Source organism: Bufo bufo, chromosome 3 (assembly GCF_905171765.1).
Source record: "Bufo bufo chromosome 3, aBufBuf1.1, whole genome shotgun sequence".
Classification (NCBI taxonomy): domain Eukaryota; kingdom Metazoa; phylum Chordata; class Amphibia; order Anura; family Bufonidae; genus Bufo; species Bufo bufo.
Window position 1 is genome coordinate 696,276,949 of NC_053391.1, and position 15,069 is coordinate 696,292,017.

The window sequence follows — 15,069 nt, forward strand, 5'->3', positions numbered from 1 at the left end:
TCTTAAGTTGTGCGGTGGATTCCTGAACCACTGCAACATCCACTCCTGGCTCACCAGTTTCCTACAGCACCTGTCCAAGGTAGCATGTTCTCCTTTCTGTCTGGTGAAGCACCTGGGCTACTCCTTTGTGAGAACTCAGCGACTCTCTGACCATTTCTGACCAGAAATCTTCAGGAATTTCTGGCTAACTTCCACGAGGTCTTTGAGGAGACTGCCTGTACTTATTCTGAAGCATCTTCTATTCTGTAGGTCCATCATGGCAACCTCAAATCCAAGCAGTATGCAATACAATTCCAGCACCCTGGCTTCTGAGCTATCAGAACAATGAGGCTCTGTGACTAGCTTTTAGAGAAGGCTTGTTATGCCACATAAACAATGAACTGGCCAAATATGATGCTCCATCAACTCTGGAGGACCTTATTACCCTGGCTACCCCGATTGATCTCAACTTCAGGGAATTCTTCAGGGAAAGGAGTTTCTAGACTGGAACCTAATTTTAAGATGCCCATTCTTTCAACTCCAGTATCTATGGATCCTGAATCTGATGCACACAGTAGCAGGCGCGGCAGCATGACGTGAGCAACGTACGTGCAGCGGTCCGCCCCTCCCCCGCCTTGAACGCCGGCTCCAGCTTCGGCTCTCCAGCTCCTATGCCCCGAACGCCGATACTGATGTAGACGCTTCCGCCACGTCGCTGAGTCTCCTTGGAGTTTTCTACCTCTCCCCGGGACGCCACTACCGCTGACACTACCAACCACACTCTTGTGTCCTCCGGCTCTGCCGCGGTGCGCTCCACTGCTGCACCACTCTGCTCTGCCATTGTGTTCCCCTGGCTCCGCCGGATCATCTCCCTGCTGTATAGCAGAAGGACGCTAGGAGAGGTTATCTCGGGTTCTGTACCCTATACAGGCACAGTGAGTAGTTGTCCCTTGTGCCTCTAGGGCGCCACCCTAGTAACTGTTTGTAGTATCTAAGCGTCCCTTTTCTCCACTCTGATCGTTACACAGCTACAGCCACAAAATTCCGCCCTGGGCGCTATACCAGCACATACAAGACACACTTTGTGCTGTGTCCGGATCCTGATTGCTGTATAGCTGAGAAGTGTGGACTTGGGTGCAACACCAGCACATATAAGCACCATCTTTGTGCGGCCACCAGATCTTTTTGTCCGCTATATTTCCGTGAAGCATTTGTCTGGGGAGCTATAACAGTATATATAGCAACACCTAGGCTTCATTGCGGGTCCCAAGTCAGCATAGATCAGCTTCTATTATTCTTGTGTCTGTTTCCGGATCCTGATTGCTTCATAGCTGCGCCTCACCCTCTCCCTGCGCCGTCCACTGTACTGGACAGCTGGGAATTAAACCAGCATATATCAGCGTTATCCTCTTGTTTTTGTTTTCATTTTTGGTCACTGCACTATCATGTTTAACTACTGAAAACTGCTCTGTCACTTTCTCTGAGCTCCGGACTCCCGAATATACGCGGTGAAGGGTCGCCGAAGATTTCTAATGGACTGCACCAAAGTCATTGTACGACCCCAACACTGAAGCCCCTCGCTATTCAAGATAGAAGAAACTTTTTGACCCGAGGAGATCGAGGATATGTAAGCCCACCTGACTACCTCTTTGTGTTATATGACTTTTTTTTTTTTTTTTTTTTTTTTCCATTTGCCGTCTCAGCGAAATAAGGATCTGTATAAGATTACTTTTGAACATAATCGCGCAAAAGAGAGAGAGTAGGAGGGGGGAAAAAGGAAGGGGGGAGGGAAAAAATAAAATAAAAAATAAAATAAATAAATAAATAAAAAAAAAAAAATGGGCCCTAAACCGCCAAACAGGAAATCCACTGGAACAGCTTCTCCTAAAGGGAGCACTGTACGGACACAGTTAGATAAGTACCTTAAATCCCCACCCCTGTTACCCAAGACCAGGAGCAATCAGAGGCCAATATCTCAGATGGAAGACTATGAGGAGAGCGGGAACCCTGTAAATAGGGTGGGAGAGGGTCAGGCACCAGACGCAGATAACCAGATGAACAATATTGATCGTAAATTAGCTGGTATACTGGACGCAGTCAGGTCAACAAATCAATCATTAAGCACTCTGACTATGACGGTGGCAGCAGTACAGACCGACATTTCGGTAATCCGAGACGACTTAAACAAAATGAGGCAACGAGTCAAGGAGTACGCAACCTTGACTACGGAGCTTCAAAAAGAATCTAGCCAGATCAAAAAAAGGTTGGAAACAGTAGAAAGCGACAATAAGGTACTCAAAGAAAAAATGGCGGACCTGGAGGACAGATCCCGGAGAGACAATTTAAAATTGGTGGGTTTCCCGGAGGGAGTAGAAAAAGACGACCCCAGGGGATTTATCCAAAAATGGTTATTAGACAATGCAACTTCAGCAGAGTTATCCCTTACGGTAGATAGAGCACACCGTATCCCCACCAGGAAACCTCCACCAGGGTTAGCACCCAGGCCATTATTAATTAAGATGATCTCTTCAAGAGAACGGGACTACATACTAAGATGGAAAAGAGAGATACAATCAGTGAAGTACAACGATGCCTGTATAGAGATATACCCGGACTTCTCTAAGGTTACTCAAGATAAAAGAAGGGAATACAAAGACGTTAAAAAGAGACTGATACAGGCACAATTAAAGTATTCTATGATGTTCCCCGCGAAATTACGGGTCATATATAAAGAAACCGTTCAATTCTTCGCCAATCCGAGCGACGCTGCGGCTTGGCTAGACTCAAAGGGCATTAAATAATACGTTAGCGACGCATTGAGGGGGGGCTGCCGGTGGGGGGGGGGGAGGGGGGCGATAGCCTAAGGTTTGAGTCCTATGAGTCGCAGTCCGCGATTCACGGGACAGAATGGAAGGGGGGTTTGGGGAGAAGATAAGGGTTGGGGGGTTGGGGGGGGGGGGTTTTCTTTCCGCTGGGGACTGCCAAAGTGTTGAGGGTGTGTCGTGGGGGGTGCCCTCCCGCTCAGCGCTGCCTGACTCTTTAATATGACCAGTATTTTGACATGGAACATCCGCGGGTTCGCGGACAAAATTAAGAGGTGCGCAGTGTTTGATCTAGTCTCTAGACATTTACCAGCAATAGTGGCCCTGTTAGAAACACACCTTACAGGAGAGAGGGTGGCGGCGCTTGGCGAGAGGAGATGGGCCTCTCACGAATACCACTCCTGTTTTTCTACATATTCTAGGGGAATCAGTGTTTATATTCATAGACAGGTAGACTATGACCCAATAGAACAGCTAATTGATCAAGAGGGTCGGTATATTTTTTTACACTGCCTCTGGCAGGGTCAAAGGAGAATTTTAGCATTTATATATATCCCTCCCCCCTTTACAAATACTGTACTATGTAAATTGATGAACTATATTGCAGCACGAGAGGAGTGCCCGGTGCTGGTGATGGGCGATTTTAACTCGGTCATGGATATCAAAAAGGACAGGATCTCGACCATAACAAATTACGAATTGAAATTAGGATCAAGTACAGCGCTATCCCGAATCTGTACAGAGATGGCACTTGTCGATATATGGCGATCCCTTTATGGAAATAAGCAAGTATTTTCATGCTTTAGTAATACATATCGGTCCATGTCTCGAGTTGACCTCGCCCTCGCCAGCCCCGGGCTCGTTAATAGGGTAAAAAAAATGAGCTATGAATGCCACGGTATCTCTGATCATAGCCCGGTGATGGTAACATTGGACAGTCCTAAGAAAATAAATAAAAATAGAATTTTTAAACTTAACCCCCATTGGATGTCATTGATAAAGGATCTAGATAAGATCAATGAAGAAATAAAATTTTTCTGGAGGGACAATGTTAATTCAACTCATATCCATATGGTTTGGGACTCGCTTAAGGCATATCTCCGGGGTATATACCTATACGAAATTAGGAAACAGAAAAACCTTTTTGCCCAAACTCAAAAAGAAATAGAAGGGAGGCTTAATCAGATAACTAATGAGATTGGTCGCGTAAACACCTTAGAAAAACAACTTCAACTTAAAAAAATACAAGATGAATATAAACAATATCTATACACAAAAGCACAGAATAAAATATTTTTTTCTGGGTTGAGGAGCTTTAGCGAGTCCGGCAAGCCAAGTAGATTACTATCAATGATTGTAAGAAATCAAAGGGGAGGCACTAATATTAGCGGAATTAGGACAAATGCAGGTAACACTGTACGAGACCCGGACGATATCCTCGGCGAATTCACTAGGTACTTCTCGGCATTATACCAAACAGGGTCTATAAATCAGGGAGGAAAAATAGATCAATACCTGAATAAAATTGATATCCCTGAGTTTGATCATCAAGACATCGAATGGTTAAATAGACCAATCCAACTGACCGAGCTACAGGCCACGCTGCACTCTATTAAAGGTAATACATCCCCAGGGGTGGACGGCTTCCCATTTGAATTATATCGGAAACATGAGGGAACTATCCTTCCCCAAATGTTGGAGGTATTAAACCAATCCTGGACAACGGGAGCCCTTCCCCCCTCTTGGATGGAAGCCACTATCACACTGATCCCCAAAAAGGGGAAAGATCCGTTGTCAGTTTCCTCCTATCGCCCCATCTCCCTATTGAATACAGACTATAAAATTCTAACCAAACTATTAGCTAACAGATTAAAAACTGTCATACATAAAGTCGTCCATGCAGACCAGACTGGGTTCATTCCCAAAAGGAATATACAGGATAATATAAGGCGGGCCTTTCTGAACATTCAGACCGGGGCTGGGGAGGACTGCTCCATCCTGTCTTTGGATGCCGCTAAGGCCTTCGGCAGGGTGGAGTGGCCCTTCCTCTGGGGAGTACTGTCGCGGGTCAGGATAGGCGAGTATTTTTCTAGATGGGTTCGCATTCTGTATCAAAAGCCAGTATCTAGGGTTCGAGTCAACGGTGAGTATTCTGCCCCTTTTTCGCTGAACCGAGGAACACGTCAGGGCTGTCCCCTCTCCCCTTTGCTCTTCTCGCTGTTCCTGGAGCCAATTGCATGCAAAATTAGAACAGATGTGGAAATATCTGGCTTCGGGTGCGAAGGAGAAGCTGATAAACTGAGTTTATATGCAGATGATATGCTGCTATTCCTGGGGAGGGGTTATACTGACCTGCCCAGGGTTATGGAAAGTTTGGATGAGTTTGGATCCCTGTCTGGATATGATATAAACTGGGAAAAATCAAAATTTCTCCCATTAAGACGCCCGGTGCCATCGGGGCACAACTTTAGTGTCAGTATATTGACCCCAGCAGACTCCTTAACGTATCTGGGTATTCAGATAGGTACCAAACTGGAACACTATCTGAAACTGAATGTATTCCCAATGATAGATAAAGTTAAGGAGAAAATTAGAATATGGTTAAAACTCCCTCTGTCACAAATTAATCGAATAGCGCTCATTAAAATGACATTACTACCAATGCTAATATATGTTCTAAACGCCAGTCCAATTATGATAGAAGATAAGTTCTTTAACAAGTTAGAGTCCCTTCTTAATGAATTGATATGGGGCCGCAAACGTGTTAGAATTAAGATTCGATATCTGTATAAAGAGGAGGGTGGAATGTCCATCCCCTTCTTAAAAGGATATTACTTAGCTGCTCAACTAAGATGGTGTCTGAGTAATCGAGGGAATAAATGCATACGTCTCCTTTTTGGGGAGCACTGTAGACCATGGGCGGATCTTTTTCATCTGCTTGAAAGGGGTCTCGTTAAGAAGAACATAATAACAAACCCGTTTGGTAGAATGCTTGGATATATCTGGCAACAAATTAGAGATATGGTGGGCGTATCTGAAGCAGTTCAGTACACCCCACTGTGGGGGAATGCACATTTACCACAAGTTATGCAACTAGGTCACGCTGAATACTGGGAAAAACACGGAATACACTTAATTGCACAAGTTTTTCATCAGGGACTGATTAAGCCCTTAAATGAAATATTACTAGATGATAAATTAGGCTTTATTGATAAATTCCGATATGAACAACTACGTCACGCTATACACTACACGGAGAATAAAAATTATTTGAAGATAGTAAGGAACACTTTTTTAGATTCTTGTCAAGATATGACACTCAACACTTCTATATCACATATTTACGCTAAGTTAAAACATGAATATATAAAAACGATCACATTTAGGGGTGAGGCTAAATGGGAAAGAGATCTACACAAAGGGGAACCTATAATGTGGAACATTGTATATAGAAACATTAAAAGATCCACTGTTTCACCCGCCCATGCATGGATCCTTCTGAAAATTATACATCGCCTCTACTACACACCAGCCCTACTCCACATCATCTACAGAGATAGGAAACAGAACTGTTATAAATGTAATAAAGATAGAGGAGACTATATACATCTGTTGTGGGAATGTTCAGGGATAAAGGAATACTGGATTAAAATATTCCGGAAATTGCAGCAGTGCTCCCCTTTGAAGTACCAGGTTTGCATTGATTACGCTATCCTGGGTACATTCCCAGAGATAGACCAAAATAAACCTGAGCAGATACTGTGGCTCCGGGGCATAGCACTAGCTAAAATCACAATTGTTAAACACTGGGGTTCCAGTAAATACCCCAGCTTTCAGGAGTGGATACAGTGGATGAATAGGGTGAGGCAATACGAGCACATCTTGGCTCAAACAGCAGGGAAGAAGGCAGTCTGGCTGCGGATCTGGGGTGACTGGAAATAATGACAGGCGAAGTAGACGTGGAACTTTTGCGGAGGGGAAGAGGGGGGGCATTTGGAAACATTGATAAGATGTAGACATGACAGTCCCGCGGAAAGAAAAAGGGGGGGGGGGAGGGTGGGACAGGGGGGGTATATAGCTATAACTAATTGAAATATATATGTTACTGCACTGTGATATTGAATAAGAAGACTGTTGTACTTTTCCTTTTTGAAAATAAATACATATTTATAATAAAAAAAAAAAAAAAAAAAACAAAGTCCCGGATGGCAAAGGGACGTTGTGTCACGGAACAGGTAACGATTTTTGAGGTGTTAATGAAGCTACAAGCTTTACAGGATCTGCACCTGAAGACGCCCAGGGGTTTTTGGTCCAACCAGGTGCCTTCTTTTTTGGGGCCCTCATAGTGGCTCTGGACCAGACGGTCCCGTAGGCTTCTCCCTTTACGATAGGTCACTTGGGGGTATGCCCTAATTGCCTGCATTAGATCTGGGTTCATTGTGAGTACTGGCCAGTGTTTTTTCAGGATGGATATTACTTCCTTGTTGGTGGAATCAAAGGTGGAAATCAGACGAATCTGACCCTCACCCGGGGTGTCTTTTTGTCTAGGTAGTAGTAGGTCCTCCCTTTTTCTTGATTCCGCATGGTGGAAAGATTCTTTTAGTAGTGGCAAAGGGTATCCTCTCTGCAGCAGTCTGTTTTTTAGTTTATTTGAATCAAAATAAAAATTACTTCCTGAGGAGCAGTTCCTGCCGACCCGCAAAAAAAAAAAAAAAAAAAAAAAAAAAAAAAAAAAAAAAAATATGGATCCTGAATCTGTGCAATTGGATAAGGTTCAGTTGTCTGAGAAAGAGTGTCTTCAATAAGGACTTATATCTGTATTGCAGAGCCAAAAGACACCGTGCGCACCTGCCCTCTCAAGGCGGGAACCTTAAGAACCAAGGATCGGTTTAGAGACACGATCCAGGGTGAAGACACGCTCTCCAAAGTCAACTCTTTCTTTGCCTCTGTGCTGTGGTAAGATTTGGTTTACTGTGCAGCCCTTCCTGGACTCTGGCTCAGCAGGAAACTTCCTGCATGGTGAACAGATACCACATATCCACCATGTGACTAGAGAAGTTCTTGGTGGTAAAGTCTATCAACAGGAAAGCACTCCTGGAATCCATACAGTATGCCACTGTGCCCATGGAACTTTAAATTGAAATTCTGCACACAGCGAAGATCTCCATGTTCTGCCTGTATCTACCAGTCCACTCTTACTGGTACTGCCCTGGCCTTGCTTGGTGAATCCTGTTCTTCATTGGAATTCGGGGCAGACTTTGCGTTAGGGTTCTGCCTATCATTCTGTCTGGTCTCAGTTCTGCCTGCCTAAGCTCAGAATCTTCTACCTCCTGCCTATGCCAGGTACTCTGATGCCTTTGATGAAAAGGAAGCTCAGACTCTGTCGCCTGATTGTCCTTACGATTGACCCTTTGACCTGGTGCCAGGAACTACTTCTTCACATGGCAATGTGTACCTAAAGTCTCTGCTAGAAACACAACCATGTCTGATAACATTAATTAAAATATTGAAAGGGGCTTCATTTGGAAGTCGTCTTCACAGCAGACGCTGGGTTTTAATTTGTTAAGAAAAAAGACGTTTCACTCCGGCCACATACTGAAGACTAACTAAATTACAGTGAAGAACAAGTGCCCTCTTCCTCTGATATCAGAGCTCTTTGATAGCTCCTCTGAGGTCCAACTTACTGAAAATTCTAGGTCCACGGAGCCTTACAATCTCATCCAGATCTGTGATGGCGACAAGTGGAAGCCCAGCTTTATTCCCAAGATGGCCACTGTAAGTATGTCATCTTGTATGTCTCAAGAATGCTCCTTCGTTTTTTTCAAGAATTTGTCAATGATATTTTCTCTGATCTCCTCTATACCAGTGTAGTCGTTTATTTGGATGATATCCTGATTTTCTCTTCTGACATGTCTACACACTGGAGACATGAATGCACGCTTCTCCAGACTTAATGTCATGCTTAAATAATGCATGTTTAAGAAGACCTCACTGCTCTTCCTAGGCTACATGATTTCTGAGCATGGCATTGAGATGAACCCTGAGAAGCTGTCTGCTGTATGTGACTGGCCTGGTCCTACAGGCTTGCGTGTGATATAGCGAATTCCGGAGCTTTGCCAATTATTACAGACTGTTCATTCCATATTTTCCCAAGCTGACTGCCCTCATTTCTGCCCTTACTAGGAAGGGGGTGAATGCCAAAGAACGGCCTCCTGAGGCTGAATCAGCTTCCTGTCCCTCAAGCAAGCATTTTCATCTGGGTCAACTCTTTATCATCTAGATGTGACCAAGCAGTTCTTCCTGCAAGTGGATCCATCCTCCTTGGGAGATGGACCCATTCTTAATCAAAAGAATTCCTCTGGCAAGATGCACACTTGTGGTTTCTTCTCTAAGGCAGCAGCAGAAAGGAATTACTATATTGGCAACAGGGAGTTGATTGCAATCAAGTTGGCTCTTGAAGAGTGGCATCATCTCCTGGAAGGGGCTTGTTATCCTGTCAGTATCTACAGTGACCACAAGAATTTAACTTATCTGCAGACAGCCCAGCGTCTCAATCCTCGACAGTCCATTCAGCCCAGCCACTTATCCTGCAAAGTTGATCCAGAGGAAGGCAAACATAGCCTCACAAGATAGAAGACAATTTTCGTCATTTTAGGGAAATAAAAATCCTTCCAAACAGGCAATCAGAATAACTCCTTGGGTCAACGAACCTTCTCCAGAAACCTAGAAACTGTAACCTGTAATATTATTACGCTCCAGAAATACATCCAGGCCCCTCTTAAACTCTTTTAGTAAATTCTCCATCACCACCTCCTCAGGCAGACAGTTCCATACTATCACCGATCTTCTATGTTTGTGTACAAGACTTTTTTCCTCTAGACGCAGAGGATGTCTCCTCAACACAGTCATGAATATAAACAGATCATGGACAAGATCTCTGTACTGACCTTTGACATATTTATTCAACTGGAAGCAGGGAGAAGGTTTCCTGTAAACTCAGTCTGCGGTGAATAAGGGCAGAAGAAAAAAAAAAGAGGCTCTTACCAGTCACTGACATTGATGTGGGGTTCTCCAGGCCACTCGTCCTTCCACTTTCATCACTTTCCTGCAAGGATCACACATGAAGGACATGAGAGACAAGAAGAATAGCCACTTTACCATTTTCGGGTGACCTTGCTGTATAAAGCTGCTCAGTGCATTATTCACATTTCTATATTTGTATAATAATTTACTCCTTAATAGACGCCTGTGGCCCCCAGAACTGCACATTCTAGATGAGGCTGCACTAATGATTAGTAAAGCAGTAAGATTATGTCCATAACTCCTGAGTCAATGCCTCTTACTGCACATGACAGTATTCTGCTCGTCTTAGAAGCAGCTGATTGGCATTGAGCTGTCATTTAGTCCATGATTTATATCTACACTGCAGAACTTTACATTTATCCTCACTTAATATCAATGGGCGAGTGGATGTCCAAACAGGTGGAAGTTTAACGCAATCTACACTATGAAACCATTTGTAGCAACGACCGACCACAGCCGCCACCCTCATCACATACAGCGTCCACCCCACTGCTGGAGAAGATGACGAGAAAGCTTCATTACATCAACCTACACAGACTCTACAGGAATCTCAGCTTCACCTACCTGATGATCCAGTGGGACATTCGACTTTTCCTCTGGACAGTCCTGGGAATGTAGAGGACTGGGACATCTCTCTGGTGAATTTCTCTGACTGGATCCATCTATAGGAAATATACACAGAGACTGAATACATATATGTGATGATCAGATGAGGGGTGAGTCTAGGTCAGTGTTCCTCAACTCCAGTGCTCAGGGCCCACCTGCCGGTCATGATTTGAAAATATCCCACAGAATGAAGACCTGTTGTAAGTCCTATGATGTATTAACACTAATTATATCACCTGCTCATTACAAAGGAGATCCTGCAAACATGACCAGAAGGTGGGTCCTGAGGACTGGAGTTGAGGAGCTCTGCTCTAGATGACCCTCAAACCTGGACTATCCTCTATTATCAGGAAGGTCTCCTCTTACCTGGTGATGTGAAGGGCTGGTGATTCTCTGCCTTAAGGTCATGATCATCCAGTGCAAGGTTTGGCTTCTCCTCTGGACAGTCCGGGGAATGCAGAGGAGTGGGACATCTCTCTGGTGGATCTCTCCGATTGGATTTATCTATAGGAAATATACAAAGTGACTGAATACATGGGGGTCACTTATTAAAAAGAAATATGCCTAAATTAGAATGGCCTTTGTGCCGCAATCTGCGACTTCTCCCCGCTCACTCCAGGTCTAAAAAAGTGGGAGTAGCAGGGAAGTGGAGGGGCCAGCAGGTCAGTCTTATTTATCATTTTCTACGCCCGTTTTAGGCATAGAAAATGGTCTAAATGTAAGACAGCTGGGAACTCTTACATTTAGAAGCAGCGGTGGATTCGCTGAAGATATGTAGAGGCCGGCGCCTCTATCCACCAGTGCAGGGCTTTATTAAAGAGGACCTTTCACCGATCCTGACATTGTGAACTAAGTATCATGACATATACAGCGGCGCCCAGGGATCTCACTGCACTTACTATTATCCCTGGGCGCCGCTCCGTTCTCCCGTTATGTCCTCCGGTATGTTCGGGGACTTGGTTATAGTAGGAGGAGACTGCCCTTGTTCTGCTGGGCGTCTCCTTCTCCTAGGCTGTAGCGCTGGCCAATCGCAGCGCAGAGCTCACGGCCTGGGAGAAAAAAAAACCTCCCAGGCTGTGAGCTCTGCGCTGCGATTGGCCAGCGCTACAGCCTAGGAGAAGGAGACGCCCAGCAGAACAAGGGCAGACTCCGCCTACTATAACCAAGTCCCCTAAGTCTCAGCCTACTATAACCAAGTCTCCGAACATACCGGAGGACATAACGGGAGAACGGAGCGGCGCCCAGGGATAATAGTAAGTGCAGTGAGATCCCCGGGCGCCGCTGTATATGTGATGATACTTAGTTCACAATGTCAGGATCGGTGAAAGGTCCTCTTTAAGACCGACGTCTAAAACACTGGTCTTAAAAAATGGGTCTATGTGTGATGATTAGATGAGGGAGACTATAGGCTACGCCCAAACCTGGTCTTTCTATAATCAGGAAGGTCTCCTCTTACCTGGTGATGTGAGGGGCTGGCGATTTTCCATCATGACGTCCGTGTACAGATCTTTGTGTTCTTCTAAATACTCCCACTCCTCCATGGAGAAATAGACAGCGACATCCTGACACCTTATAGGAACCTGACAACACAAGGATAGTCATTACCAGACACCTCCCTTGGTGCTAGTGTATAATGTCCCAGCATTTCCAGCAGCGCTCACCTGTCCGCTCAGCAGGTCAGTGATCCTGTTGGTAAGTTCTAGGATCTTCTGCTCATGTATCAGTGAATGAGGTGGAGGCTTCGTGATGGGGCTCTGGGTCTTCTTCCGTCCTTTTGAAGCACGAGGTGTCACACACTCATCAGACAACTTCTTCACTACTGTGTAATCCTGTGTATGAGGAGACGCCGATCACTACAGAGATTGTAAGAAGCCTCCACCTTTCCAGACATTTACCTGGTTTATTACTAGAGAGAAGAGTGATGTCATGTGAGACTCTCACCTCTCCAGTTATCAAGTAGATGATCTCTAGGGTGAAGTCTAATATCTCTGCAGCCATGTGGCTTCTGTCTTTCTCCATTCTTGGTGGGTTATTGATGGAAAGGACCATTGTCTTACAAAGAAGAATTTATCGGGGAGAGTCTTGTACCTAAGGAACCTGAGGGAAAACAAGGGGGATTGAGAGTAATTACTGTAGAAAGAAGATCCTACATAAAGTATACATTCAGTAACTACAAAGGACTATTCCTAACATACAACGGAGTGGACATACACTCATTGACAACACAAATAAAGTACCAAGAAGAGTTGTTGGAATAAGACTTTCTTACTACACACGCAAACAAAGGAGATGGTGATGGGCTGTCAATGGCAGGATACATAATGGGCGCTGTGACACCAAATTTCCTTCTGCTAAACGCCTGCAAATGGTTTGGACATAGATAGGACGTGTAATGAAGGAGCCACCTATGTCTGGATGAAGGACAATGAAACTGTGGGATCTGCTCATGCTTGTCAGCGGATCAAACGATATTCTCAACTGGTGGTCTGTCTGCCGCCCTGAGCCTGTTCACCGTGTGCCCTCACATAACTTCTGCTCGCTCTAACCACCTCCTAACAGTTAAGACCAATTGGTCTAGATGTGGACAATTCATCAAACCAACCATCCTAATTCTCTCAGTCGAATGATAGGCCCTCTTTGTCAACTGGGAAAAATGTCTCTGAGTGCATAGTAGAGGTTTGTCTAGCAGTCAACGATCTATCGACAAGAGGCACACTACCCAAAAGTAGCCTCCGATAGCCTTTTGATAGGTCAGCACTCTTGCGGCAGGACCTAGTGTCTAATCAGAGCGCACCTGTAAGCAATTACATATCTGCCTTATGAGACCCCCAAGTTCTCAGGTAACATTTCTGCGCTTCTTTGGATCCATGTTGAAGTCAACGCTGTAATGAGAAGCGGAAACTTTACCCGAGAACTTGGGGAATAAATCCATACTACGTCCATGTTACTATTGGAGTGCTGCCCCTTTTTTCATACTGGGATGGATTGGAGGTGGAGAGGAACAGCCTTTTGGTCTTCTACATACAGTGAGGTTCCTTTACTATTTCTTGCCTGCTATATAGTAAATGGAGGGTTATACAGAATCTACACTGTATATTGCATATGACATGCTCAAGCCAGGTCACCTACTACAGCACGTAGGCGGTTCATGTGGCTAAAACACCCTGACAGGTTCCATTTAAAAGCTCACAAGATGTCTTCTCCAGGTGACAATCCCAAAGCTCTGGTCAATGCTATGATCCATGGCCCACAACTACAATAAACATTCCTGATCTCAAGAGTTTATTCTCTTCACACAAGAAATTCTCCACGTTGTGTCCAGTCACATCTATCCAGAGATCATTATCCTCCTTCTGCGATTAGGAATTAATACAGTTACCATTTAGGCCTCTTTCACACGGGTGTCGAATGTGAGGGCCAAACAAGATGCGGGTACGTTGCGGGAAAATGTGCAATTTTTCAGCGCGAGTGCAAAGCGTATTAATGCGTTTTGCACGTGTGTGAGAAAAATCGGCATGTTTGGTACCCAGACCTGAACTGCGCTCATTACATGGTCCACCACCGTGGTGATGGACCATGTGATGAGCGTAGTGACGTCAGCAAAAGGTCCTTTTCCTCCCAGGTCCTCAAAGAAGAAGAAAGAAGACAAGACGGGCTGCGCGAACAAGGGGATGAGGGGAGTTTAATAAATTTTTATATTTTTTTTTAACCCCTCCATCCCTAATTTACTTGTATTAAGAATGCTATTATTTTCCCTTATAACCATGTTGTAAAGGGAAAATAATAAAGATCGGGTCCCCACCCCGATCGTCTCCTAGCAACCATGCGTGAAAATCGTACCTCATCCGCACTTGCTTGCGGATTCTTGCGATTTTCACGCAGCCCCATTAACTTCTATGGGGCCTGCGTTGCGTGAAAAACAATGCGTTAACCTCTCGGGGAATTCTCGCCCGTGTGAAAGGGGCCTTACTGGAATAGAAACTGAAATCATCTCTTTGCATTGAGCTCCTCATACTGGCAGTGTTTTCTTGTCAGGAGAAGGAGTTCACCGTTGGGCCCCCTCTCACGCTGGGCCCTGTAGCAGTTGCATGGTCCGACTTCACTGAAGGTACATCACTGTCTCCACGAATACCAGACAGGAGTGTACATGGTAGCCAATAGCACTTCACACATGACACCTGGTGTTAGTCCTGCTTTAAGGCAGTAGGTGCTCTACTGCAAACTCTGATGCTGCCAACATTAGTAGCAAAGCAGAACCTGCTTTCATCACTGAACACTATTGTTTACCATTGATGGCCACATCAGAGATCACAAGAGGGCTAAAGAGCGTCCACTGTCATCATGCATAGTATAGAGACATACAGGACCAACGTCAGGAGTCATGATGTGTGGCACCATTAGCTACCATTACTATTCCTGTCTGGAAGGAACTTTGACCAGCCTTCAGGATGTCCAGATCATCATGGAACCAGTCCTACTGCCTTTTGTTCCAACAAGACAACGTCTTCCCACACACTGCCCACGGCATATAATGTGCTCTTTAGTATCCAGCAGCTCCTGGCCAGCTTGATCACCAGAA

At 44.9% G+C, this 15,069-nt stretch overlaps 2 protein-coding genes across 2 annotated transcripts in view; one reads left to right on the top strand and one right to left on the bottom strand.

Annotated features, from left to right (window-relative positions):
* Nucleotides 1-15,069, bottom strand: part of LOC120996578 — a 625,207-nt gene that overhangs the window by 595,549 nt on the left and 14,589 nt on the right. The window contains exons 2-5 of the mRNA XM_040426578.1: nucleotides 12,432-12,587; nucleotides 12,152-12,319; nucleotides 11,947-12,070; nucleotides 10,857-10,994 (exon numbers count right to left, since the gene is read on the bottom strand). Coding sequence (XP_040282512.1) covers nucleotides 10,857-10,994; nucleotides 11,947-12,070; nucleotides 12,152-12,319; nucleotides 12,432-12,539 — 538 coding nt within the window. The 5' untranslated portion in view covers nucleotides 12,540-12,587. The remainder of the gene's footprint in view (nucleotides 1-10,856; nucleotides 10,995-11,946; nucleotides 12,071-12,151; nucleotides 12,320-12,431; nucleotides 12,588-15,069) is intronic.
* Nucleotides 1-15,069, top strand: part of LOC120996580 (zinc finger protein interacting with ribonucleoprotein K-like) — a 655,167-nt gene that overhangs the window by 476,046 nt on the left and 164,052 nt on the right. The window lies entirely within an intron of this gene.